A 26604-nucleotide genomic window follows, 5' to 3' on the forward strand; every position below is an offset into this window, starting at 1 on the left:
TATGAATAGGTAATGTGTTGATCTTGTGGAAATGTGAATATTGGAGTGTAAAGAAATATTTCCATGTATACACACTGGTGTGGGAATTTGGTATTCGTTACACATAATGCTTCCTTTCTGTACTGGATGATATAATTTCAAAATATTCCCAAATAGGGGAACTTTTTCTTCTTTTCATGATAGGTTCCATTTCTTAGCACTGCTACAGACAACAAAGACAAATCTCACACTAGTCTCCCAGCACTTACCCATGAAGTCAGTCAAAGCTTTGGCTCCTTATATACCGCACCAACACCTCTGTCCCGTGATTGACACTCCAACTGTCACATGGTCATGGTCATGTCACATAGTCACATGGTTCTCCTTAAAGTTTTACACTCTTCGATATGGGATGACAGGAAACGACTTCAACTGGATTATGGATTTTCTAAGTGGAAGGCAAGCCAGGTCAAAATAGGGTCAGAGCTCTCAGCAAAGCATGTGGTAGAAAATGGTACACCCCAAGGGAGTGTTCTAAGCCCTACATTATTCTCAGTTATGATAAATGGCATATATGATAGCATACCACCAGGCATGGGAAGATCCTTGTTTGTAGATGATGGGGCAATGTGGAAAAGGGGAGGAAATGTGGAACATGTAGTCAAGAATCTGTAAGAAGGGATAAACCAAGTGGAGGGAAGTGGAACAGAATGGGGTTTTAAATTCTTAGTGGAAAAAGTTAGTTATGCTTGATAGGAAAGTAAAAGAAGGAATGAATTTTCAAGTTATATGGAAATAATCTGGAAAGAGTAGAAAGCTTTCACTTTCTGGGAATCCATTTTGACCCTAGACTAACTTGGAGAGAGCATGTAAGAAGTGAAGGAAAGTCAGAAAGTCATCAATGTCATGAGATGTCTGACAGGGGTAGACTGGGGAGCTGATGTTGCTTCATCGAATGATATTTACGTGTCATTAATTCGAACAAGAATTGATTACAGTTGCATAGTGTATCTGTGTTATCAGATTTGGATGTCATTCAAGCTAGAACACTGAGAATCTGCTTAGGAGCAGTGAAAACAGTGCCACTGTGTGCTCTTCAGGTTGAGGCAGGAGAAATGCCACTTTGGCTCCATAGGAAGCAGTTAATGGCCAACTACTGGGTAAACCTAAAGGGATATAAAGAAAGTCATCCAACAAAGAGGGTTTTAGAGGCTTGTTAGGAGAGGGGGAAGCACAAAAAAACAAGTTTTGGATGGACAGAAAATAACAGTGCAGAGCAAATGAACGTTCTTGAAGTGGAATTAGAATTCTAGAGCATGAAGGTGGATGGAAGAGGTGGTGGCAAATAATATACTCATCTGTAGTGATTCAGTGCCAGCACTGTCAAGTATTAAAATAAGAACAGCCAGAAGCCAATGAAAGGACTGTGACAAACACCCGTGCCTCCCTCACAAGCAGCTCTACGAGTGTCTGTGGCTTGCTATCACTTCCTATGAGCCTGACTTTGAAATTCTGATTAATGGAAAATTTTATGGGCAAATTTTCATTTGTAACTGTGTATCCCTTTTAAGCCTAAACACATGGTTGATAAATGGGATTGAGAGTATTTAGTGCTGTTCATGTTGACATGTATGTGCTAAAATTTTTCTGAAATTTCTTTGGCCACCTTGCTAATATTTGAATAAGTTGGTTCTCATAAAAAAAGTAGTTGAAGAGCCCTGCTTTACAGAGTCAAAACTCATAAAAGGAAACTTCCACAAATGTTCACTGTGGGTCTAAAAAGTGTTGAAGTAATTTCTAGGCTCTGCCTAAAATGTGTTTTTTCCACTTTTGGTTTCATGGACTTATAAGCAAATGACACTTGCAGTTGTTTGTGAAAATTGTCACAAATCATGTTGGTTAATTAGAAATAGGTTTCAAGTTATGAGTAGGTCATTAGCTTGACCAATTTTCTGTTCCTGAGATCTTGTCTCGGAGTTTAAAATGGCCAGACGTATAGAGTTCGATAATTTCCCGGTAGGCTGTCAAGCGTCTGTGGACTCATTAAACACAACATTAACAGTTCCCAGATGGAGGAATAATATTTAAGATTTGTAATCTTAAATTCCTTACATTTCTTTCAATCAGCTCAGTAAAAAGCATGGCTCTGTTTTCACCCTTTGGTTTGCCAACACACCCGTTGTGGTCATCTCTGGATACCAAGCCCTGAAAGACACCATGATTGGCATGGGCAATGAGTTTAGTGGCAGGGAAAACTACCCCCTCGCAATGAAGATCACTAATGGATATGGTAAGTTCATTTACATCAGTGAAGTTTCTAGTTAAACAGTAAACCAGATTAAGTTACTAAAGAGAGAGAATATGAATGCACATAATGATCAAAGAAAATTATTTGTTTAAAATTTTACACTCATACACTGAGGGAGTAGTTCTATACATGTTTTCCTTGCACTCCAGGTGTTTTAGTCAGCAGTGGGGAAAGATGGAAGCAGCTTCGGCGGTTCTCTCTGTTAAACCTGAAGAACTTTGGGATGGGTCGGCGGAGCATCGAGGATAAGGTGAAGGAGGAAGCCAGCTGTCTTGTGCAAACTTTTCGGACATTTGGAGGTATTGACTTATTGCTATCAGATTTAAGCAGAAACTCATCTGACTTTTGTTTTTGTTAACAGAAAGCCAATCTCTGAGCCCTGAGATCACAGTCACTGGAAATTTGATTTTGCATTATTTGTAATATGTTGGTTTCTTTCCTGACACATTAATTTTTTTAAGTTTTTTGTTGGAAGAGTAATGTTTAGAAATATAAAATGATTTTGTACTAACTTAAGTCATTCATTTTGTCATTTTATGTTTTGTATAAAAACAAGTAATCTCGTGCAGAAGTCCTAAAATTAATATTTGTGTGAAAAAATAGGGTGTCTAAGATTTTTGTACAGGACTGCATTTTTAAATTAATTCATCATGCTGCAAATTGTTTGTCTTATATGCAGAGGTTTAGGACTTTAAATCTTGTCATAATCAATTGTAAAAATCAAATGTACTGGGAAAAATCTTGTCACATTGTCCAGCCTTAATAGCTACAAGCAAAGTAGCCTTACCAAAGTAACCTCTGCAAGTGCCTGTCTAATGGTAAGGTAATAACTGTTTTGTTTATAATATCTAAAAAGAGTAATTTCACAGCTACGCAGTGGGTAGCGTTTGCATGCTCACATGTCAGGGGTCCTGGGTTTGATCCTGAGCTCCAGTTATTTTCTGTGTGGAGTTTTGCATGTTGTCTGTGTGGGTTTCCCTTCACTTCCCAAAAACATGCTAATGGTTGGATTGAATATGTACATTGTCTCTAGGTATAATTGAGTATGTGTCTGTGAGCATGGTGTATTTCTGCCTTGTGCCCAGTTTTCCTGGGATAGGGTACATGTCCTCCAAAACTCTGACCAGGTTTGGTTACTGTGGCTGAATGAATTAATGAATAAATCTACACATTGTAGACCACTTGAACATTAATGTTTTGGGCTTCACCAGTAAAACTGGGACATAAACTCTGGACTCGCTCACTTTCAATAACTGCTTTATCCTGGTCAGGGTTGTGGTGGATCTGGAGTCCACCTCAGGAACACTGGGAGGCAGGAATAGAACCTGGATAGGCATTTATGGGCATGTACACACATTAACACACACAATCACATATAGGGGCAGTCTATCTTAGTCAGTCCAGCTATTGGCATGCTTTTGGGAGGTGGGATAAACCCAACTAACCTGCAGGAAATCCATGAGGACATGCACAGAAACTCCGCACAGACAGTAACTCAAGCTCAGAATTGAATCTGGGACTTGGGAGCTGTGATAAAGTAATGCAACTTGCTGTGCCACCCTGCCATAAACTCCGGAATACTCATGTGAATTTGGTTTTTACATTAACTTTCATACAAACCTGGTCTATCAAGTTGCATTGATAACTATAATTATGAAATTACAAGCTTAGTTAACAAGGGTTAGTAATCACAGATTTGTACCATACAAGGGCTCTGAATTACTAAAGGACTTGGTGCATACCGGTATAAACATATGCAAATAGCATGTGTTGTCTGTTTTACATTTCTGATATACTGGATATGAAGTCTTTCAGCAGGGGCGGCACGGTGGTGTAGTGGTTAGCGCTGTCGCCTCACAGCAAGAAGGTCCGGGTTCGAGCCCCGTGGCCGGCAAGGGCCTTTCTGTGTGGAGTTTGCATGTTCTCCTCATGTCTGCGTGGGTTTCCTCCGGGTGCTACGGTTTCCCCCACAGTCCAAAGACATGCAGGTTAGGTTAACTGGTGACTCTAAATTGACCGTAGGTGTGAATGTGAGTGTGAATGGTTGTCTGTGTCTATGTGTCAGCCCTGTGATGACCTGGCGACTTGTCCAGGGTGTACCCCGCCTCTCGCCCATAGTCAGCTGGGATAGGCTCCAGCTTGCCTGCGACCCTGTAGAACAGGATAAAGCGGCTAGAGACAACGAGAACGAGACGAGAAGTCTTTCAGCATTTCTATTGAAAGGTAGACAATGCAGGGTAGTGCTAATGCAGAGTCATGACTTTGGCACCTACAATATGATTTTATTAAGATTGATAATCAGTCTTAATGGTCTTTAGAGTCACTTGGGAATAGAGATTGCAATCACAAATTAATGCAGTCAAGTGGCATGTATGTAAGCCCAATTCTCCCAGGTGAAGTCAAATTTATACCATTTGCTAAGTTGAAAGTTTGTGAACGCTTTAGAATTTTCTATATTTCTGCATAAATATGACCTAAAACAGCATCAGATTTTCACACAAGTCCTAAAAGCAGATAAAAATTACCCAATTAAACAAATCAGATAAAAATATGATACTTGGTCATTTATTTATTGAGGAAAATGATTCACTATTACATGTATGTGAGTGGCAAAAATATGTGAACCTCTGGGATTTGCAGTTAATTTGAAAGTGAAATTAGAGGCAGGTGTCAATCAATGGGATGACAATCAGGTGTGAGTGGGCACCCTGTGTTATTTAAAGAACAAAGATCTATCAAAGGCGGCACGGTGGTGTAGTGGTTAGCGCTGTCGCCTCACAGCAAGAAGGTCCAGGTTCGAGCCCCATGGCCAGCGAGGGCCTTTCTGTGCGGAGTTTTCATGTTCTCCTTGTGTCCGCGTGGGTTTCCTCCGGGTGCTCCGGTTTCCCCCACAGTCCAAAGACATGCAGGTTAGGTTAACTGGTGACTCTAAATTGACCGTAGGTGTGAATGTGAGTGTGAATGGTTGTCTGTGTCGGCCCTGTGATGACCTGGCGACTTATCCAGGGTGTACCCCGCCTTTCGCCCGTAGTCAGCTGGGATAGGCTCCAGCTTGCCTGCGACCCTGTAGAACAGGATAAAGCAGCTAGAGATAATGAGAGATGAGATGAGATCTATCAAATTCTGATCTTCACAACACGTTTGTGGAAGTATACCCGAACAAAGGAGATTTGTGAGGACCTCAGAAAAAGAGTTGTTGCTGCTCATCAGGCTGGAAAAGGTTACAAAACAATCTCTAAAGAGTTTGGACTCCACCAATCCACAGTCAGACAAATGGAGGAAATTCAGGACCATTGTTACCCTCTCCAGGAGTGGTCGACCAACAAAGATCACTCCAACAGCAAGGCGTCTAATAGTTTGCGAGGTCCCAATGGAACCCAGGGTAACTTCTGAGCAACTAAAGGTCTCTCTCATATTGATTAATGTTCATGAGTCCACCATCAGGAGAACACTGAACAACAATGGTATACATGACAGGGTTTCAAGGAGAAAACCATTGTTCTCCAAGAAGGCTGTTGGAAAACCTTTGTGAATGGATGAGACCAAAAGAGAACTTTTTGGTTTAAATGAGAAGCGTTATGTTTGGAGGAAGGAAAACAGTGCATTCCAGCATAAAAATCCTTATCCCATCTATGAAATACGTATGGAGGTGGTAGTATCATGGCTTGGGTCTGTTTTGCTGCATTTGCGCCAGGACAGTTTGCCATCATTGATGGAACAATGTATTCTGAATTATGCCAGTGACTTCTAAAGGAAAATGCCAGGACATCTATCTGTGAACTCAATCTCTAGAGAACATGGTAAATGCAGCAAGACGATGACCCTGAGCACACTACCAAAGTCATTTTACCAAAGAATGGATAAAAAAGAATAATGTTAAAGGAGATACGCAGAACCTTTATTTTTAAATAAATTTCTGAGTGGATAGTATCTCCATCCTTGACTCTTGTATGCTGCATAAATGGGAATAAAAAATATATATTTGAGTGTTAAAATCGACTGCAAAGTTGGCATTCGAGCTGCCCCGCTGAGCCAGCCAGTCCTGAGTGCGTGACATCACAGCAGGAACCGGTTTTAAGGCCGAGGCCTTTGACAGCTATAGACCAAAGTCATATAAATAAAAATTTATGGTGAAAGTAAGAAATACCATTACTGACTTGCTCAACTAAGACTGATTTGACTTCAGTGATTGTGGGTTGACTCTCATTAAAACAGGATAGATGTTATAACTTATGCAACATACATGTACATGCATGCATTTTCACTGATAAAACGTAAAAGGCTAATTAAATAATCAGATGAAATGAGACAATCACATTCTGAAGCAAATTAAATAATCTTATACCGGTAACTTAAATACACAATACAAGTTACATGTCTCATCTCATCTCATTATCTCTAGCCGCTTTATCCTGTTCTACAGGGTCACAGGCAAGCTGGAGCCTATCCCAGCTGACTACAGGCGAAAGGTGGTGTACACCCTGGACAAGTCGCCAGGTTATCACAGGGCTGACACATAGACACAGACAACCATTCACACCTACGGTCAATTTAGAGTCACCAGTTAACCTAACCTGCATGTCTTTGGACTGTGGGGGAAACCGGAGCACCCGGAGGAAACCCATGCGGACACGGGGAGAACATGACAAGTTACGTGTATTAATCTAAATGCAGGTAAAGAAATGAGAATTGGCGCTTACCCATCTGTGTTCTTGCTTCTTGAAGTTCAATCTTGTGGCTGATTGTTTTGAAACAATCTGACTTTCAGTTGTTTGTTCAGTTCTCCGTTCATTCGCTTCTTCCACATAAGGGTGAGATATTGCTGCTGAGGCAAGTATATACAGTGGAGAAATCAGATGGCTGGTGCACTCATTCTCCGTTTTCTACATACTGAGTACTCCACCATTACTGCTCGGCTCAGGCAATTACTAAAACCCGGGATGGGACGTCACTGGTTTTAGCAACAACTGGGGGGGGGGGGTCATTGCCTGAGCGATAATATGTCCCGTTCCATCCCGGGTTTTAGCAACAACCCTCGGCTTACACTCTGGGAGAACTGGTGCAACTGAACTTACTTTCTTCCTTTTCTTATAGTTTTATTTTCCTTTAATTGTTGGTACTGCACCCTCTTTCAATACGGGCTTATAGCCAACGCTCCTCAACACATCAGAGGTCTCGTACGAGTCTTCAGTAAAATGAGCAGAGGAGAGACCACTTCATAGCTGCCCAATGTGCCTGTGAACTTCTCGCAAAACACGTCCAACCCTTTGCAGTTTGAACATTCTTGGGCCATGAATGCAACGTAAATTCACCTTCTGTCATGTTGCTGCACTTGCCAGCAACACATCTACGTAGCATGGTGATAAATTAGCTAAAAATGGAGGATCGAAGTTGCAGTCAGCTCTGTGTTTTAGTATAGCGGAAATGGCGATGAGGCCGATAGACTTCCTGTTGTGACGTCACGGATGTCAAGGTCATCCAGACCGTTACCTATATGAATCATTTTAATCGTAAAAATTACTATATTAGATTTATTGTTAATGCTTAAAACTATTCCTGTGCCATTCTTGAGGTCTCAAGGCATTTTTAAACAAAAAATGAGGCCATGGTTCTGTGTATATGCTTGAATGTTTTGGAACGGCCAAGTCAAAGTCCTGACCTTAATCCAATAGAAATGTTGTGTGAACAGTTCATGTGAGGAAACCCACCAACATCCCAGTGTTGAAGCTTTCCTCTGTATGGAGGAAAGGGATGAAATTTCTTCAAGTCGATGTGCAAGACTGATCAACACGTTACGTTTAGTTGTAGTTATTGGCGCTCAAGGGGGTCACAACAGATACTGAAAGCAAAATTTTGCATACTTCTGCCACTCACAGATATGAAATATTGCAATGTTTTCCTCAATAAATAAATGACCAAGTATAATATTTTTGTCTTTTTTGTTTAATTGGGTTCTCTTTGTCTACTTTTAGAACTTGAGTGAGTCTGACATTTTAGGTCAAATTTATGCAGAAATAAAGAAAATTCTAAAGGGTTCACAAACATACAAGCACCACTGTATATATTTAATACTCCCCTTGAATGACATTCCATTTTTTAAATATAAAGTGCATTTACATTGTCTCTGTTAGGGTGAAATGTGGTTATAAGCACTTGTTCAATACTGGGGTTGGACAGTGGCTGGTACTTACGTCAGAAACATGCATAATAGAGACAACTGTGTTTTGGTCAAACTCTGCTATTCATGTAAACAGCAAATAACTATCTAAGCAGCAGTTAAGTCTGTAATTAATTTGTGCATCTAAATACTAATATGTGCAATTTTTGGTAACTCCTTAATGCAAGGTTTAAATATAGCCCTAATGATCTACAGTAGACAAACAGTTAATCTCATACTAATTCACCAAGTACACACACTTGGATAAGAGCTTGATTACTACAAACAATAACTGAGACCAACTTTTTTTTTTCTCTTACAGACTCTGCTTTCAGTCCAAAAGACATGATTGATAAAGCAATGTGCAATGTGATCTGCTCAATCCTATTTGGCCAGAGATTTGAATCCAATGACCCACACTTAAAACTTATAATTGGAACTGTTGATGACTACTTCAAAGTTCTAAGTAGTCCACTTGGACAGGTACTGTATCGTTACTATTCATTCTTAAAATACATGTTAAATAACATAAGCAGATAAGTCTAAATGTATTTCAAGAAATATATAATGTAAATGCATATGTTGAGATACAGTATACACTCACCAAACACATCATACAATTATCTAATCAGCCAGTCATGTGGTTTATAATGTATAAATCAAGCAGATATGGGCGAGCAACTTCAGGTAATGTTCACATCAACCATCAGAATGGAGAAAAAAAAATTTGATCTCAGTGCTTTTGACTATGGCATGATTATAGGTGCCAGATGGGTCGTTTTGAGTATTTTTATAACTGCTGATTTTGTGGGATTTTCATGCAAAACAGTCTCCAGAGTTTACTCAAAATGGTGCAATAAAAAAAAAAAACATTCAATGAGCGGCAGTTCTACAAATAGAAATGGCTTGTTGATGATAGAGGCCGGAAAAGGGTTAGACTGGTTCAATCTGACAGAAGGACTATAGTGATTGAGATATCACTTTGTTCACTTGTGCTGAGCAGAAAAGCATCTCCAGAATACATAACATGTCAAACCTTGAGGCAGATGAGATACAGCAACAGAAGACCATATCAGGTTCCACTTCTGTCAGCCAAGAATAGTGTGGGGAATATTTTCTTGGCACATTTTGGGCCCATTAATACCAATTAATCATTGCTTGAATGCCACAGCATATTTAATTATTGTTGCTGACCATGTGCATCATTCCATAGCCACAATTTACCCATCTTCGAATGCAGGGGTCAGGAAACTTTTTAGCTGGGAGACCCATAAATGCCAAATATTTTTAGATTTCTTTTCTTTGACAGCTTTATCATCATTAATACAATTTAATGTGTCTATTTTTAATGTTCAGCCTACATTTTTTTACTATTATTATTATGCTATATTAGGATTAAATATTATTGTTGCCATATTATAGGCTCATCTCATTATCTCATCTCATTATCTCTAGCCGCTTTATCCTGTTCTACAGGGTCGCAGGCAAGCTGGAGCCTATCCCAGCTGACTACAGGCGAAAGGCGGGGTACACCCTGGACAAGTCGCCAGGTCATCACAGGGCTGACACATAGACACAGACAACCATTCACACTCACATTCACACCTACGATCAATTTAGAGTCACCAGTTAACCTAACCTGCATGTCTTTGGACTGTGGGAGAAACCGGAGCACCCGGAGGACACGGGGAGAACATGCAAACTCCACACAGAAAGGCCCTCGCCGGCCACGGGGCTCGAACCCAGAACCTTCTTGCTGTGAGGCGACACCACTACACCACTGTGCCGCCCACATTATAGGCTAACCAATAATAATTAGAACACTTCTTACTATTAATGTGATTTCTGATGCTACATGGTGTTGCTGATGACCTTGTAATCTAGTTCATACATGGTGAGGTTAAGCTTCATGTGGTTTCCATCAGTTAAATGTGAGTGTAGGTTGGACTTTATGTACTTCTTCTTTGAGAAACACTGCTTGTTGGATCCATGTGGAGCCAAACATGGTCAGTACAGTAATACTGAAACTGCATTATGTGCTATGTGACAGGAAGCATAAGACTGTAATTCTGATGCCTTGCATTTGAGATGATTTAGATGCCAGTGATGTTCACAAGATAGTGAAACTGCAGGAGTCACTCAATATTAGTTAGTTTAGGATGCTCAACACCTTTTATTTTGAGAAGTTCTGATTTCGCTCAGGCAGGCCATAAAACATCTGCACATTTTCCCCCTTGACAAACAGTGCACATGTGCAAAAGGCCAGGATAACTACTCCCAACTTTAACATTGCTTTAAACTGACCATCATTTTCAGGGGACATATTATGAAAACTCACTTTCATTGCTTGTGGACATACATTTTGGTATCTGGAGTACCTACCAGTCCACAAACTCTGAAATAAGACAACGCAGCAAGTTTCTTTTGTGCTGCCTATTTCAGAAAACAAGTGATTCAACAAGCCGTTCAGATATGGCTCCCCTTTCTATGTCACAAGGGGAGGTCATTAGAATTATGATGCCCCCCCTCATCCGAGTATCTCCACTCGTGGCTGCCTTTCTGAATGAATATTCATGAGGAAAGTGCTACCTGATTGGCTGGTGGAAGGAAAGTGGGGTGATCAGTGGCTCCTTATCATTTAGAGGAACAGGACTGAAATCGGCCATTTTGAACAGGGCTGTTAAGACAGAGTGAAAAGGGAGCTGTAGTGCCTTATCCTTGTGGTATTTTGACCAAAGCATGTCATGGACATTTCATTAAGATCTCAGGGAACTCTGGAAAAGGGGTATAATATGTCACCTTTAAAGCTTAGGTATCAATAAAGTTGACCACACAAATAACCAGTGACATCACCTCACCATGTTGCTTGCCACAGGTTTGAACACAGAGCGCCTCCTGATACAGGATGCAGTGGAAATTTAGGATGGGTCTCTTCTCATGTTCACATAGAAGAACAAATCCCCCCCCTAAACGTATAGGAAGCACCATCAGTACACACAGAAATAAATTTATTCAATGGTAAATTATTTTCTTTGGCGAAATCCATGAAAGACTTGCATAAATCTTCTCTTTTTGATCTTTTCACTGGCCAAACAGCAAGACTTTCCTCATTCAGTGTGTCACCTGCAGCATGCCTTGCAATTAAACTTAGTTGAGATAAATGACTAAGGTGAGAAGACTCATCTAAGGCGAAAGAAATGTACAGTATGTACGTGTTTATGCCTCTGTTAAGATTGTCACCTGACCAAACTGTCCAAGAGAACATTAGCAATTGTTTTCCTCTGATGTCCTTTATGAAGCCTTTCACTGCCTTTTGAGATCTATCTATCTATCTATCTATCTATCTATGTGATTCCATGCTTATGGGTACTGAAATGGGGACATGAACTTATTCACCTAAAACCATTTCTTTTTTTACCATCAGGTCACAAAACATGTACTCTTTAATGAATGATATGTTAAAAGATAACTTTAATTTTCTGAGATGTAATAAAAACATATTTATATGCCAAAGTCAAGCCTATGAGTTCCAAAATGATGTCTGTTACATTACTTCTGTTACGATTGTCCATCTCGCTGTTAGGGTTTTGCTGGGATTCGAACCTGGTTGGTTGGTGTGATGATCCAGCAAACCCCCACTAGGCCACCAGGGGAATGACTCAAATGCAGAGGCGTGAGGCAGAAGTAGAAAAAGTAACAAAAGGTTTATTTATACTATGTACACTATATACAATCCAGGGCAAAACAAACAAAAACAAAGAGTATAATTCAAAAAGAAAAAGGCAAAAATGCAAAAGCTCAGAAGATCCACAAAACACAGTACAAAGGAAACTGGAGATAAACATAACAGCACAAAGACTCCGTGACAAGAGGACTGAACTCAGGGGTATAAATACACAAACTAATTAAGGACACAGGTGAAGATAATTAGGACTAACAGGCAATAACAAAAAAAACACAAAACACAGGAACAGTGGCGGCCTCTAGAGGCCAAAATAAATATGACACGAAAAGGAAATAACAGCGGCCTCTAGAGGCCAAAACAGTCCAAGTCCTAACACTCGCGTCTGTTACAAATTGATCACAATCTAGCTACAGTATATACCATGTTAATCTTATTGAAAGAATGTGTATGTTTATTCTACTACACATGTTTATTAATTATATTTGCTAAAACATCACCTTCCTATGTTTCAAAAAGTAATTCTACATTGTTAAAATTGAGAATATATATGTCCACAACACTTCTGTTACGTTCTGACTCTGGCATATAAATGTGTTTTTATTACATCTCAGAAAATTAAAGTTATCTTTTACCATATCATTCATTAAAGATTACATGTTTTGTGACCTGATGGTAAAAAAAAGAAATGGTTTTAGGTGAATTTTTAAAAATAAGTTCATGTCCCCATTTCAGTACCCATAAGCGTGGAATCACTCATATATATATATATATATATATATATATATATATATATATATATATATATATATATATATATATATATATTCATTACTTTTTCTACATCAGCTACTTTATCTTATTCAGAGTCATCACAGATCTTGAGCCTATTTCTGGGGAGCATTGGGTGTTAGGGGGAACTTTACCCTGGTTTGATGCCAGTCTATGACAGCAAATCTAAACTTTAATTGAAGTGCATTTATTCTAAGAGGAAAAACCTCAAAACTTTGGGGACAAGGATCATACCAAATCAGCTCTGGCCATTGGTGAAGAATACGAAAAATCGAGAACAGACTAGAACAAAGGCTAGTACACATCCAAATGAAGAAAAAAAATTTCCAAGTTAAGTCAAACAGCAGGGATCTAAACTTTTAATATAAGTAGAATAATATTATAATAAATCAACTATAAGGTAAAGAACTTGATAAGCTAATGAAGCCAAGCTTATGAGAAATTATATAATGAGATACATAAACTGAACAAACTCAGAACTAACAAAACAGACATAAACATGCTGCTAATGCAAAAAGCAATGCATAGATTACTAGAAAAGTGAAGCAAGGTCAGACAAAGCAAGGCATGATTAAACATAATAAATGTACAACATTTCTGAGAGCAATTGGCATAAAATGATTCTCTGTGTCTGAGGTATTTCAAGAGTCTTTCATTACAGATGATGATTAGTAGCCAGGAAAGGCTGGAGTGTTCATCTGCCAGTTCAGCTGGAATGTCTGCTGCCAGTGATCTGTGACTCCATGTGACATCATACCCCAGGATGACTGAATTTAATGCACAGTTTATGTAACACATATATCCACCTCTTTCTTTATCTCCCCCCCACAGGCCTATAATATATTTCCCAAAATTGTGAGCCTTTCTCTTGGACCGCTCCGTGACATGTTTTCAAAAATAGAAAAGGTCAGAGGTTTAATTAAGCTTGAAGCAGAGGCACGGATGAAGACATTGGATCTTTCTTCACCCCCTAAAGATTTCATTGAGGCTTTCCTTTTCCAAATTGAAGCGGTAAAATCCCTTTTTGCATGGTATTAATGTTGTACTGCATGTTGTTAAACAGCCATAATAACTCTGTCTCATAATTCTTCAGCATTGACTATTCTGTGGTTGGCACAAAACAATACATTTTGAAATATCATTATAAGATATTGAAATAAGAATAGAAAGACTCTCAAATTAATAATTTTAACCCTGGTCTTGCACTGTACACAGACATATTCCAAAGGCTAGCATATTTCTGTCCCAGTAAGCAGATACAGATGGGTAAAATAGGTCTCTTTTGCAGGAGAAACATAACCCAAGGACAGAATTTCATATGAATAATTTAGTGGGCACAGTGTGGAGCTTGTGTAATGCTGGCATTGAGACTACCGCTTCTACAATCAGTCAGAGTCTGCTGCTAATGATGAAGCACCCAGATATCCAAGGTAAAGTGTTGACATCACTTTGCATGTTTCTGGTTTAGACATAGATGTATTACCCCAAACAGCATTACTTGTAGAATAAAGCATTTCTAGTGGACCAGTCAATATCGGTTGTGGAATGCATTTACAGAATGATGTTCCTATGACATAGTATTAGTGCTGTGATTCTTTGATATGTAAGTATTTGATACATGTGTCATGCTGTGTTATACACGTTATCTTGAATAGCACGAGTCCAGAAGGAGATTGATAAGGTGGTGGGGAGAGACAGGTGCCCTTCCATCGATGACAGACAGAACATGCCATATACAGATGCAGTCATTCATGAAGTTCAGCGCACCTTGGATATTGCTCCTATTGCTGTTCCACATAAAATCTTCCATGACACTGAGTTTAAGAACTATCTCATACCCAAGGTACCTTGACTTATGCACAGTGTGACCTTCAAAGCTTTATATGCATAATTTATTGCACAATAATTTCAAGGTCTTTTTTTTAAACCTTTCCCACTTTCTTTGCTGAAAGTTCTGTGATTCTTCTTCTTCTTCTTCTTCTTCTTCAGGGAACCATTGTTCTTCCTTTGCTGTGTTCTGTGCTTTCTGACCCTAAGCTATGGAAGAACCCTGACAATTTTGACCCAGAGAACTTCCTAGATGAAGAGGGACAATTCAAAAGAAATGATGCTTTCGTTGTGTTTGGAATGGGTGAGCACAAACCTAGGATGTGCATCATGGATTTACAATTAGTGTAAATTTACAATATTTACAATTAAATTTACCTCATTTACAATTAGTGTTCTGAGTGGATCTTTACAGTATATCTAGTGCTTTTCAGATCAGGCCTTTCTACTATCTCCTATGATTTTTGTGGAAATGTAAAGGCCTTGGCCTTTAATTAGCCTTTAAAGAGAAATCACAGAGAATCACTTGTATAAAGTAGTAACTTAAGCTAACCTTTTGATATAAGGTCACATTAGATTTTTTTTTTCTAAAACACTGGACCCAAACTCAAATACATAAGCTGCAGAGCAGGGGCTACCCCTAGAAATGATCATGATTGACTCTGCTATTCTATTTATACCTTGTTTCACTGCAAACATATACTGACAGAAAAATAAATACAGCACTTAATGTGAGACTTATTTTCATTCATGCAATTATTGAGTCAGTCAGTCATGTGGCAGCACTGCAATGTATAAAGTCATGCAGATACAAGTCAGGAGGTTCAGTTAATTCACATCAAACATCAGCATTGGGAAATTTTTGTTCTTTGTAACCTTCATCCCTCCATTATATCTGTTTTGCATAGGGAAGCGGGCCTGTTTGGGTGAATCTCTGGCCCGAGTGGAACTCTTCATTATGTTCACCTCCCTCCTCCAGCACTTCACCTTCAGGGCCACTCAGCCACCAGAAGAGATTGATACAAGCCCTATCATTTGCAGCTTTGGCCGTTTACCTCGTTTTTATGAGTGCTATGCTGTGCACAGGAAATAAACAACTGCTTTTCCTGGATGCTATATTGATTATCCATTTTGTCTATTATACAGCTGCAATAATATAAAAATATTAAGAAAAAAATTAAGAGATCTTGGCAGCATAGTGGTGCAGTGGTTAGCAATGTTGCCTCTGGGTTTGAACCTACCAGTTGACTGGGGCCTTTCTGTGTGGAATTTGCATGTTCTCCTCATGTCTGTGTGGGGTTCCTCCAGGTACTCTGGTTTCCTTCCACAGTCCAAAGACGGGCAGATTAGGTCAACCCAGGTCAGTTCTAATTGTATCTATTTTTTGAAAGTGTGCAACAAGAGCAAAATTCAGAGTAGAGTTAAACATGCATACAGACAAGTTAATACTGAAATTATACACATCGGTATTCAGAACTCTGACATATGTATGAAATTAAATGCAACACCTGACTGCTGTTCAAGTGCTGTTTTATATGTTGCTGAACAATAAGGTTGGAAAACACGTAAAACTGAGCCAAATTTGTGGTGATTAATGTGATATTTACAACTATTCATGTAGCAATATACTAGATTCCTATTAGATTTATATATTTGAATGCTTTCCATCTTCTCATTCATATATCCTTGTATTAGTCTTTTTCAATTTTGTTTTTTAATTTTTTAATTTTCACATTTCCCTACAAACAAATAGTCTTAATTAGTCAATGGTTCACCTAGAAAAATCAACTTAACCAGTTTGCATTGGGCAGTATGGTGGTGTAGTGGTTAGCACTGTTGCCTCACAGCAAGAAGGTTCTGGGTTTGAGCCCAGTGGCCGGCGGGGGCCTTTCTGTGTGGAGTTTGCATGTTCTCCCTGTGTCAGTGTGGGTTTCCTCTGGGTGCTCTGTTTTTCCCCACAGTTCAAAGACGTACAGTTAGCTGAAGTGCCCTTGAGCAAAGTACTTAACCCCTGACTGGGCGCTCTAGTATGGCTGCCCACTGCTCTGGGTGTGTGTGTTCACTGCTTCAGATGGGTTAAATGCAGAGGATGAATTTCACTGTGCTTGAAGTGTGCATGCGACAAAGGTTTCTTCTTCCTAACTCTGATTACAAGTAACTTTCCTCTTATAAACATTGATGTAACTTTTGAATGTTGAATGCCAATTCTTTGACTTAATTTAAGCCACATATTGAATTACATTAGAGCAGTATGGAATTCACTATTGCTGTGCTGCCTCCCTACAGTAATCTCCAGTAATAAACTGAAACTGTAAACTTTACATCAGCTATAATATTTCTCATCTCATCTCGTTATCTCTAGCCGCTTTATCCTGTTTTACAGGGTCGCAGGCAAGCTGGAGCCTATCCCAGCTGACTACGGGCGAAAGGCGGGGTACACCCTGGACAAGTCGCCAGGTCATCACAGGGCTGACACATAAACACAGACAACCATTCACACTCACATTCACACCTACGGTCAATTTAGAGTCACCAGTTAACCTAACCTGCATGTCTTTGGACTGTGGGGGAAACCGGAGCACCCAGAGGAAACCCATGCGGACACGGGGAGAACATGCAAACTCCACACAGAAAGGCCCTCGCTGGCCATGAGGCTTGAACCCGGACCTTCTTGCTGTGAGGCGACAGCGCTAACCACTACACCACCATGCCACTTATAATATTTCTTTTAACAATTAATGTATAATTTACTTCTGATCAAAGCTTGATAAGGCATATTCTGAGAATTTCTTCACTGTTGGGTTTAAAAACATAATAAAACTAAAGCTAAACTGAAATAAACGATTACTTGTTTTTTTCCCTTGTGACTATAGCAGTACTGGATAAATTAGATGTTTAAACATTTCTTTTCAAACGGTGCTTACTTTTTTAAAACAAAAAAGGGGTTCTAACTAAGCAATATTGCACAATCAAATGTGTGTGTGTGTGTGTGAACTGAATATTGGTACAGCTGTGATTTGGCCAAAGCTATTCACAGTCATGGCAATGTTCAATATAACCACGCATACATGTCAACCTTTGGTCAATCAAACCTGTATAACCAACCTCCAAAATCCATATTTCCCTTATAAAATCCTTATAAGATGCAAATTAAAATAATTTACCTAAAAATTGAATGATAATTAACAATGATATATCCAAGTTACTTTTTATTCTATATTAATAACAATAAACCTTCAGAATGAATACAAAGCTCCAATGTTTGACAAAAACACAAAGTGTCACTCTAATGTTCTGAATTGTACTCCATCACAGCTTTTTTAGCACTCTGCACCAATACCTCACTAGGCTGCATGTCACAGCAAGTGTCTAGCTGTGTTGATCTTGCCGGAGTGCCCATTCAGAATCTTTTCAGTTGCTAGTGAAAGTCGCTCAGGTGGAAATACGCGTTTCAAACAAAATGTTACTTCCCGGTTGGCGGGATTCTCGCAATCTGGTGTGCGCATGATCAAAAGTGGAACGAAGTCTCGTTACCACAAGATAATGCACGATTTCATAAGACTCTTTACTGGCTGTTTGTGCTTTCTGTGGTGTACAGTACGTTTGTAAATGTTATGCGCTCTTTGATCATCGTGGGAATTGATTATAGCTCTAAATAAATATTAAAGTTTTTTTAAAAGAATCCGTATAACTTGTATCAAATCCGTATAAAATATGGACATTCTGTATAGGTTGACATGTATGACCACGTGATATTGCTGTTATACAACTGTTCTATAAACAAGAAATTAATATTGAGTCACTGACATTTCAGACACAATATGGCCAAAAGTTTTGTTTATCTTTGCTCCTGTAAGGGAAATAGATCCAGAGAAGCCCCACTCACTGACAGGCTGTTAGTAGAGTATACAGTGCCTTGAAAAAGTATTCATACCCCTTGAACTTTTTCACATTTTTCCACCTTACAACCATGAACTTAAAAGTTTTTTATTGAGATTTTATGTGATAGACCAACACAGAGTAGCACATATGGTAATTGTGAAGTGAAACGAAAATGATAAATGGTCTTCAAAATTTTAAACAAACAAAAATCTGAAAAATGTGGTGTGCATTAGTATTCAGCCCCCTGTCCTCTGATACCTCTAAATACAATCCAGTGCAATCAATTGCCTTCAGAAGTCATCTAATTAGTTAATAGAGTCCTACTGTGTGTAATTTACTCTCAGCATAAATACACTTGTTCTGTGAAGGCCTCAGTGGTTTGTTAGAGAACACTGAAGAACAAACAGCATCATGAAGACCAAAGAACTCACCAGACAGGTCAGGGATAAAGTTCTGGAGAAGTTTAAAGCAGGGTTAGGTTATTAAAAAATATCCCAAGCTCTGAACATCTCAAGAAGCACTGTTCAATCCATCATTCAAAAATGGAAAAAGTATGGCACAACTGCAAACCTACCAAGACATGGCCGTCCATCTAAACTGACAGAGCGAGCAAGGAGAGCACTGGTCAGAGAAGCAGCCAAGAGGCCCATGATCACTCTGGAGGAGCTGCAGAAATCCACAGCTCAGGTGGGAGAATCTGTGCACAGGACAACTATAAGTCGTACACTCCACAAATCTGGCCTTTTTGGAAGAGTGGCAAGAAGAAAGCCATTGTTGAAAGACAGGCATAAGAAGTCCCGTTTGCAGTTTGCCAGAAGCCATGTAGGGGACACAGCAAACATGTGGAAGAAGGTGCTTTGGTCAGATGAGACCAAAGTTGAACTTTTTGGCCTAAATGCAAAGCGTTATGTGTGGCGGAAAACTAACACTGCTCATCACCCTGCACGCACCATCCCCACTGTGAAACATGGTGGTGGCAGCATCATGCTATGGGGATGCTTTTCTTCAGCAGGGACAGGGAAGCTGGTCAGAGTTGATGGGAAGATGGATGGAGCTAAATACAGGGCAATCCTGGAAGAAAACCTGTTGGAGGCTGCAAAAGACTTGAGACTAGGAAGGAGATTCACCTTCCAGCAAGGCAATGACCCTAAACATACAGCCAGAGCTACAATGGAATGGTTTAGATCAAAGAATATTCATGTGTTAGAATGACCCAGTCAAAGTCCAGACCTAAATCCCATTGAGCATCTGTGGCAAGACTTGAAAATTGCTCTCTCCATCCAATCTGGCTGAGCTTGAGCTATTTTACAAAGAAGAATGGGCAAAAATTTAGGTGTCTAGATGTGCAAAGCTGGTAGACATACCACAAGAGACTTGCAGCTGTAATTGCAGCAAAAGGTGGCTCTACAAAGTATTGACGCAGGGGGGCTGAATACTAATGCACACCACATTTTTCAGATTTTTATTTGTTTAAAATTTTGAAGACCATTTATCATTTTTGTTTAACTTCACAATTATGTGCTACTCTGTGTTGGTCTATCACATAAAATCTCAATAAAAAAACTTTTAAGTTCGTGGTTGTAAGGTGGAAAAATGTGAAAAAGTTCAAAGGGTATGAATACTTTTTCAAGGCACTGTAACAGAATACATCTTTTTCATCCACCAGGGTGGAGATTCGCTTTCGTGTCACCAAACACAAGAACAATACCATAAAGACATAGTTAATAAAATAGAGACAAGGTTACATTACGCATATAAAATATGAATGAATAAATAAGTAAATAAATAAAAAGTGCATGTCAATGACTGTGGCTTGAAACTTATCAGTCACTTTGTAGAGTTAAGAATATTGATGGCACTTGGTGGCTAGTAGATGGCTAGCCTGCTGCTCCTTGGGCCTACATTGTTTTGTACATTCCCATTAAAGGTGAAATTGGCTTTGCTTCTTCCTCTTCATCTGATGAGCTTTCATATTTTAAGTGAAAAATTATATTATGATGCACCATATCCACTCATGATTTCACTAACTCTACTATAGTAACAGTTTCAATTAACTGTTGCAAGTTTTGATTTTTACATAGTGAATTAAGTTAAATCAGTGGCAGCTGTTTACTGTAAAATGTAATATTCTACACATAAATGTGGATAAAGAAAATAGAGTTTTGCTGGATGGCCTCGAAAATGACACATGGTCCTTGATATATACGCACAGTACAATTTTCTAGACATATCGCTATTTTACTTTAAAGCTGTACTGCCTTTCAGATTTTTCAGGTGTAGGTCATAAAAAGAATTTTCCCTGACACTAAATTATTTTTGTTTAGTGGCTCGAAAGCTACTGAATTTGAATCACAGACTTCCAATTTTATTAGTTTATTTTTAAAAATAGAGCAATTAATGAATTTAGAGCCACATGGCCCTAAATTCTCTGCTCTTTTTTCTTGCTTCACCGTGACGCAAAACAAGATACTACGTCATGCATCACATGGTGGGCTTTCCCCATTCACGCAAGGCATTGTGGGATACAAATTTGAAACAGAAGAGAAAAATGGAGGATGTATGTGAATGAAAAATGAAAGACTGATTACAGTAATGGAAAGCGAGAAGAAAAGACGTTATGTTGTGAAGGAAAGGAACCCCAGGACCAAACTAATAAATATCGGTGGTCAGCAAGCACCTCGGTGTGATCAGCTGTTCATTTCGCGACAGACTGATGTAACTGTCAGTGCACAGTCAAAAGTAAACCTTTAGATGCCAGTAACGCAACACTGTGGATACCAGCTGCCATAAAACCCAAAAGAAGAAGAAGAAGAAAGTACACTGCAAAAATGATATCCTAACAAGTTAGAATATCTTGAATATAGTTGAAACGATCTAGCATTTCCTATTAGAAGAATACAAGACACCAACTTTGAGATTATTAAAACTAGTTCTAGATTGTAACCAACTTATTCTAAGATGTCTTGTCAAGTAAAATTACCTGTCCATGCAGCAAGATAATTTCACTAGTACAACCCCGATTCCAAAAAAGTTGGGACAAAGTACAAATTATAAATAAAAATGGAATGCAATGATGTGGAAGTTTCAAATTTCCATATTTTATTCAGAATAGAACATAGATGACATATCAAATGTTTAAACTGAGAAAATGTATCATTTAAAGAGAAAAATTAGATTATTTTAAATTTCATGACAACAACACATCTCAAAAAAGTTGGGACAAGACCATGTTTACCACTGTGAGACATCCCCTTTTCTCTTTACAACAGTCTGTAAACGTCTGGGGACTGAGGAGACAAGTTGCTCAAGTTTAGGGATAGGGATGTTAACCCATTCTTGTCTAATGTAGGATTCTAGTTGCTCAACTGTCTTAGGTATTTTTTGTCGTATCTTCCATTTTATGATGCGCCAAATGTTTTCTATGGGTGAAAGATCTGGACTGCAGGCTGGCCAGTTCAGTACCCAGACCCTTCTTCTACGCAGCCATGATGCTGTAATTGATGCAGTATGTGGTTTGGCATTGTCATGTTGGAAAATGCAAGGTCTTCCCTGAAAGAGACGTCATCTGGATGGGAGCATATGTTGCTCTAGAACCTGGATAGACCTTTCAGCATTGATAGTGTCTTTCCAGATGTGTAAGCTGCCCATGCCACATGCACTAATACAACCCCATACCATCAGAGATGCAGACTTCTGAACTGAGCGCTGATAACAACTTGGGTCGTCCTTCTCCTCTTTAGTCCGAATGACACGGCATCCCTGATTTCCATAAAGAACTTCAAATTTTGATTTGTCTGACCACAGAACAGTTTTCCACTTTGCCACAGTCCATTTTAAATGAGCCTTGGCCCAGAGAAGACGTCTGCGCTTCTGGATCATGTTTAGATACGGCTTCTTCTTTGAACTATAGAGTTTTAGCTGGCAACAGCGGATGGCACAGTGAATTGTGTTCACAGATAATGTTCTCTGGAAATATTCCTGAGCCCATTTTGTGATTTCCAATACAGAAGCATGCCTGTATGTGATGCAGTGTCGTCTAAGGGCCCAAAGATCACGGGCACCCAGTATGGTTTTCTGGCCTTGACCCTTACGCACAGAGATTCTTCCAGATTCTCTGAATTTTTTGATGATATTATGCACTGTAGATGATGATATGTTCAAACTCTCTGCAATTTTACACTGTCGAACTCCTTTCTGATATTGCTCCACTATTTGTCGGCGCAGAATTAGGGGGATTGGTGATCCTCTTCCCGTATTTACTTCTGAGAGCTGCTGCCACTCCAAGATGCTCTTTTTATACCCAGTCATGTTAATGACCTATTGCCAATTGACCTAATGAGCTGCAATTTGGTCCTCCAGCTGTTCCTTTTTTGTACCTTTAACTTTTCCAGCCTCTTATTGCCCTGTCCCAACTTTTCTGAGATGTGTTGCTGTCATGAAATTTCAAATGAGCCAATATTTGGCATGAAATTTCAAAATGTCTCACTTTTGAGATTTGATATGTTGTCTATGTTCTATTGTGAATACAATATCAGTTTTTGAGATTTGTAAATTATTGCATTCCGTTTTTATTTACAATTTGTACTTTGTCCCAACTTTTTTGGAATCGGGGTTGTATTAAGGAATTTTCTCATCAAATTCAGTTTTCAGTTTTTTGCAGTGTAAACCTGCGCACACGGACTTCCTCCGTCTGCTTGACTGCGCGAAGCGAGCGATTTCATGCACATTATTTGCGAGGGAATCCCCTCAAATTAAATAACTTCCCAGCCACAGAATGACCTGTTTTTTGGGGTTGTTTTTTTTTTAGATATTACAAAAATAAACATATCACAATGACCAAATTTCAGAGGGAACTAAATTTCACAGATTTTACGAAATCGAAAGACCGTCTACTTTTAACATTAGCCTGAGATCTGTGTATGCCTTTTGGTACACAAACACCACCAGCAATCACATTTAAAGATTTTTTTTTTTTGTGGTTGCCTGAAACACTGAATTTTTTTGTGGTTGTGTGCAACACTTTTTTATGGTTGCACTGCAACTTCCAGAAGTAGTGTGCATGATTAATGGCCATTACGTTTATTGAGCGAGGCTACATTTTACTTCTGTGACATAATTTTTAAAAATCAGTGAGAAAAAATTTATACAGTATGTGCATGTTGAGGTTCATCTCTGTTTCATCAAATTAAATAGCCTTAGGCTACTCACATATTCATGCAGTGAATAATGATATTATGAGAGTAGCACAACACATTTGGAATAAATGCTCCATAAATCAAGAAGCAAGTAATTTACGCAAGTAAATTACCCAGCCATGAATGCACCTATTAAGCCCCAACTGGCACAATGATGTCGCTTACTGGTTGTAAATATAGCCTTATATTTTGCCTATATTGCAAAGTTGTTTGAATGCTACCTTTTCTAGGTCTTATATGATGTGTAAATGACTGTTAGATGACATAAATTCCATGAAGTTATACTTTATTCTACAATCACAAGGTTTTGTATTCTGAAGCATACTAAACTCAAGTTTAGTGTACTTAGTTAACACAACACCTAACACTCAACCACAATGCAGATGGTAGCCCTTGGTTTGTTGAATGACATTTAATGAAAGAAAGTGCCTTTTGACTTGTGTTTCTGCACAGTCACTTCCTTTACTCAATGGGCTAATCTGTCTTTAAAGAAAAAACTCCACTCTTTAAAAGCAAGCAAACAAACAAAAAACTATTCGATGAATCAAATGAACTTAACCTAAACTTAAACACTCTGAAGCACAGTAAATATGTTTATATTGAAATACAGTATATCAGACCACCCAAGTGACCTGCATCTGGTGGGTCAGACCCACAAAATGATATTCAGATCAGGTGATTTGCCAAGACATGAAAAATCCGCATCCAAAAATCTAAAGAGTAATGTCAATGATCTGTTAGGATTTATCTAAGTTTAAACTTGCTGAGAAGTGTTTTGGACCGATTAACAGCACGGTGGTGTAGTGGTTAGCACTGTAACCTCACAGCAAGAAGGTTGTGGGTTCAAGCCCAGTGGCTGAGGGGGGGCTCCAATGGGGGCTTCTGTGTGGTGTTTGTATATTCTCCCCGTGTCTGCGTGGGTTTCCTTCAGGTGCTCCGGTTTCCCCCACAGCTCAAAGACATGCGGTTAACATGAGGCAGCCATGGCCTGAGGTTGGGCTGAAGTGCCCTTGAGCAAGGCACCTAACCCCCAACTGCTCCCCGGGCATTGTAGCATAGCTGCCCACTACTCTGGGTATGTGTGTGTGCTCATTGCTCACTTGTGTGTGAATGTGTGTGTTCACTGCTTCAGATGGGTTAAACGCAGAGGAGGAATTTCACTGTGCTTAAGTCTGTGCTTGAGTGGACGTGTGACAAATAAAGGCTTCTTGGCTTGGCTCGGCTCGGCTTGGCTTATTAAATATATACATATAGGGCTTGTATGTCTTTTGGTATGTGTGGGGATAGTTGATTGGGCGCCTCTGCTGGTCATGCTGACAAGTAACAAATGAAATCTGGTCTTTCGATTTATCAGTCTGACTACTCAACAACTTCTGAATCTGATTTATGGTATATGTGATGTACTCAGCGATTCTGATGCTAATTTATGGGTTGATGCTGTTTTGTTAATGAGAAGATAGTAGCTGCATGCCATGTTGATTACACAAGGGTACATTGCTAGCACAGGTAAAATGGTGTTTAATAATAGAAAAAAGACCATAAATATAGGTTATAACATTCAGATTTTGTTGTTAGAGCCTAAAAACAAGTGAACAAGAGCTCTTTTCTCAGTCACTATGACTACGTTCAGACTGCACCCTGAAACGACCCATATCCGATTTTTTTGCTCATATGCGACCTGTATCCGATTTGTTATTGACAATCTGAACGATACAGATCCGATTTTTTCACATGCGACCCAGGCCGCTTGGATATGTGGTCCTAATTCCGATGCATATCCGATATTTTCACATGCGACTGCAGTCTGACCGGACAGGTCGCATTCATGCGACCTACACGTCATCAACAAGAGACAAACGTCACTATTCTGCGTTGGCTAATCCCGCCTCTTTGGTGGAAAACAACAACATTTGTACAGTTTTCAGAATTAGACTTTTATAGAATTGATCAAGCTAATGGTGGATTTGGTAGGGACCTGGATGTTGATCTGTTAGCCTGATTAAATAAAATAGTTTCTATAACTGATTTATAACTTAAACCATCCTGTATTACAAGATTATAAGATTGTTCTGGAAATTTCCAGTAATTTGACACCTTTGGTCTCATTAGTCTGCTGCCCACATTAATCAGATTATTGTGTGAGTTCCGCCGCCACCACAAAAACCATCGCCAGATCTTGCCTCATCTCCATAGCAAACTACACTGGTGTTTATGCACCTTGAGCCAGCGCTGAGAGAAGTTGCAGAATTCAGCTGGCTATAAACAATCTAAATAAATATTTATAAAAATGTAGAAAAAGTTTATTAATATGACGAAATAAATATGTGCAAATTATTAAGCCTGAATTAAGAGTTTGGTAATACAGCGGCCATATCCCAAATGACTGCCTACTGAAGCTTGAGTGCACTATATAGAGTTTAAAAATCCATTACTTCCTAGTAACATGTAGTGCACTTATATAGAAATTAGAGAAACATTTAGGAGTCAACCCTCGTTACCAGGCTACACGTTTTCATTTCAGTTCAGAAACAAACACACACGAGACCTCACACTTTAACACTAACCAGATAATTAAACAAACAACAACAAAAAAAAGAAATCATTAAACATGAAGAGTGCGCTTTTTTTTGTTTACGTATTACGTAGATGTGCTTATTACGTGTCAATTTGCGCATGCGGGACACTTTTGGGTCGTTTTCCATTCGTATTGGAGATCGCATACAAGTCTCATATAATTGGTAATGTGAACGGCCTAACAAAAAAAATCGGATTTCACAACAAA

General features: G+C 39.1%; 1 protein-coding gene across 1 annotated transcript in view; it reads left to right on the forward strand.

The window, feature by feature from the left end:
- The window catches only part of LOC132901583 (cytochrome P450 2M1-like), a 32544-nt gene extending 15225 nt beyond the window's left edge, over window positions 1-17319 (forward strand). Inside the window, exons 2-9 of the mRNA XM_060944076.1 lie at window positions 2107-2269; window positions 2437-2586; window positions 8767-8927; window positions 13750-13929; window positions 14207-14348; window positions 14574-14761; window positions 14908-15049; window positions 15654-17319. Coding sequence (XP_060800059.1) covers window positions 2107-2269; window positions 2437-2586; window positions 8767-8927; window positions 13750-13929; window positions 14207-14348; window positions 14574-14761; window positions 14908-15049; window positions 15654-15838 — 1311 coding nt within the window. The 3' untranslated portion in view covers window positions 15839-17319. The remainder of the gene's footprint in view (window positions 1-2106; window positions 2270-2436; window positions 2587-8766; window positions 8928-13749; window positions 13930-14206; window positions 14349-14573; window positions 14762-14907; window positions 15050-15653) is intronic.
- Window positions 17320-26604: the final 9285 nt, after the last annotated feature.

The sequence above is a fragment of the Neoarius graeffei genome, chromosome 17 (genome assembly GCF_027579695.1).
Source record: "Neoarius graeffei isolate fNeoGra1 chromosome 17, fNeoGra1.pri, whole genome shotgun sequence".
NCBI lineage: Eukaryota > Metazoa > Chordata > Actinopteri > Siluriformes > Ariidae > Neoarius > Neoarius graeffei.